We start from the raw sequence: 2,268 nt of genomic DNA on the forward strand, positions 1-2,268 counted from the left end.
GTCAGTTGCCTGGTACAGTTATTTGGTACGGAAAATAACAACCGTCAGATCTAAAGTCAGGAAGATGAGAACCGTTGGATGTAATAATAAAATATTATTATATTAATATTTAAACTGCTCTCATGGATTCAGGGTTCGAACCCCGTCAACAGGTTATTATACTTAAACTTTTATATTCTTTATTTTAACAATTTTTATAATAAAATATTATTATTATAACTACCCATCTCATGACTTTATTCGAAGTAAAAATATGACTGGGCAACGTGTGAAAGTTAGGGAGTTGGATGAACGTGTGACAGGTAATATTAAATTCGGAGATGGGTCAACAATAAGTATCAAAGGAAAGGGGAAAATTGCATTTCAGTGCAAAAATGGCGAAGAAATGACTCTCAAGGAGGTGTACTACATTCCAGATTTGTGTAATGATATCATAAACATAGGCCAATTGTATGAAACAAGGAATAAAGTCATTCTTGATGGAGATTATTCGTGGGTTCATGAGGCCAGTGGCAAGCTATTAATGAAGGTGAAAAGAACTGAAAATCGCTTGTATAAAATCAGTCTCGAGGAAAGTAAAGCAACATGTTTGCTTACAAAGCCGGAGGAGGATACTTGGCTATGGCATGCCCGACTTGGGCATGTAAATTTTCAAGCATTGGAATTAATGTCGAGAGATAAAATGGCATACGGAATCCCAACCATGGTTCAACCTATGAAAAAGTGCGAAGGATGCTTGATGATAAAATAGCCCAGAAATCCTTTCCCACAACATGTTAGCTTCCTTGCAAAGAAAGCACTGGAAGTAGTACATGCCGATATTTATGGACCAATCACACCAATGACACCTGGTGGTAATCGGTACATCTTGTTATTTGTTGATGATTTTAGTAGAAAAATGTGGGTTTATCTGTTAAAAGAAAAAGGATATGCCCTTGAGATGTTTAAGAAGTTCAAATCATTGGTTGAGAATGAAAAGGAGAGAAGCATAAAAATTTTGAGAACAGATAGGGGTGGTGAATTCTGTTCCAAAGAGTTTACACTATATTGTGAGAAGGCTGGGATTTTAAGGCACTACACAACGCCATACACCCCACAACAAAATGGGGTGGTTGAACGAAGAAATAAGACCATTGTTTCCATGAAGAAAAGCTTCTTGAAGGGCTCAAAACTACCAGCATATCTATAGGGTGAAGCGGTGCCCCACTTGATCTATGTTTTAAATAGATTACCTACTTGGTGTTTAAAGGGCAGAACTCCATATGAGGTATGGAGTGGAGATAAACCAGATTTGACACATTTAAGGGTATTTAGATGCACTGCATTGATGAAAATTCCATCAGTACATGTAAGGAAGCTAGATGATCGAAGTAAATTGGTGGTATACCTTGGTAAGGAACCAGAAACAAAAGGGAATTGCTTTTATGATCCAAGGACAGGGGCTGTGCATGTTAGTCGAGATGTTGTAATGCAGGAGAAAGTTCTATGGTCATGGGAACAGGGAGAGGATATCGAAGTTGCATTCCCTGGGAATTATATTGAGATGAGCGAATCTGCAGATACAAGAGACAACGTTGAAACTGAACAAGAGGTTGTAACACCCCTGCAGTCTCCAGTTCAACAGTCGCCATCGCAGCCATCTTCTCCGCATACACCAATTAATGCTGTAATAATTAGTACGTGATCTGCAGGAACTACTAGCGCATCATCTGCAACTAGCACTGAGCCCAGGCAGTTCAAGTTATTAACAGATATTTATAATGATACTGAGATTATCGACGCGATTGATGAACTGATGTTGTTAAAAATAGAAGGACCAACGTCATATCACGAAGCAAAGGAATAAAAAGAGTGGAAGGAAGAAATGGAGTTAGAGTTTGAAATAATAGAGAAGAACGAGACCTCGACCCTGACAAATTTGCCACCTGGACATAAAACAATAGGCTTGAAATGGGTGTATAAATAGTAGAAGGATCTGAAAGGGAATGTGGCAAAGCATAAGGCACGCCTTGTTGCAAAGGGTTACGTCCAGAGAAAAAGGATAAATTATGATGAAGTTTTCTCCCTAGTGGCCCGTCTTGATTCAGTTCGACTATTGTTAGCACTCGCAGCGAACGAAGGATGGGGAGTTCATCATCTTGATGTTAAAGCAGCATTTCTAAATGGGGAACTCCTTGAAGAAGTGTATGTTACTCAACCCGAAGGATTCGTGAAGAAAGGTAGAACATATGGTGTATAGACTGACAAAAGGCTCTGTACAGACTGCGT

At 39.0% G+C, this 2,268-nt stretch overlaps 1 protein-coding gene across 1 annotated transcript; it reads left to right on the plus strand.

Annotated features, from left to right (window-relative positions):
• Positions 1–253: 253 nt before the first annotated feature.
• Positions 254–751, plus strand: LOC141673529 (uncharacterized). The gene has a single exon (XM_074480280.1). It carries the CDS (start codon positions 254–256, stop codon positions 749–751), a length of 498 nt encoding a protein of 165 aa, XP_074336381.1.
• The last annotated feature ends 1,517 nt before the right edge of the window (positions 752–2,268 follow it).

This window comes from Apium graveolens, chromosome 7 (genome assembly GCF_009905375.1).
Source record: "Apium graveolens cultivar Ventura chromosome 7, ASM990537v1, whole genome shotgun sequence".
NCBI classification, from domain to species: domain Eukaryota; kingdom Viridiplantae; phylum Streptophyta; class Magnoliopsida; order Apiales; family Apiaceae; genus Apium; species Apium graveolens.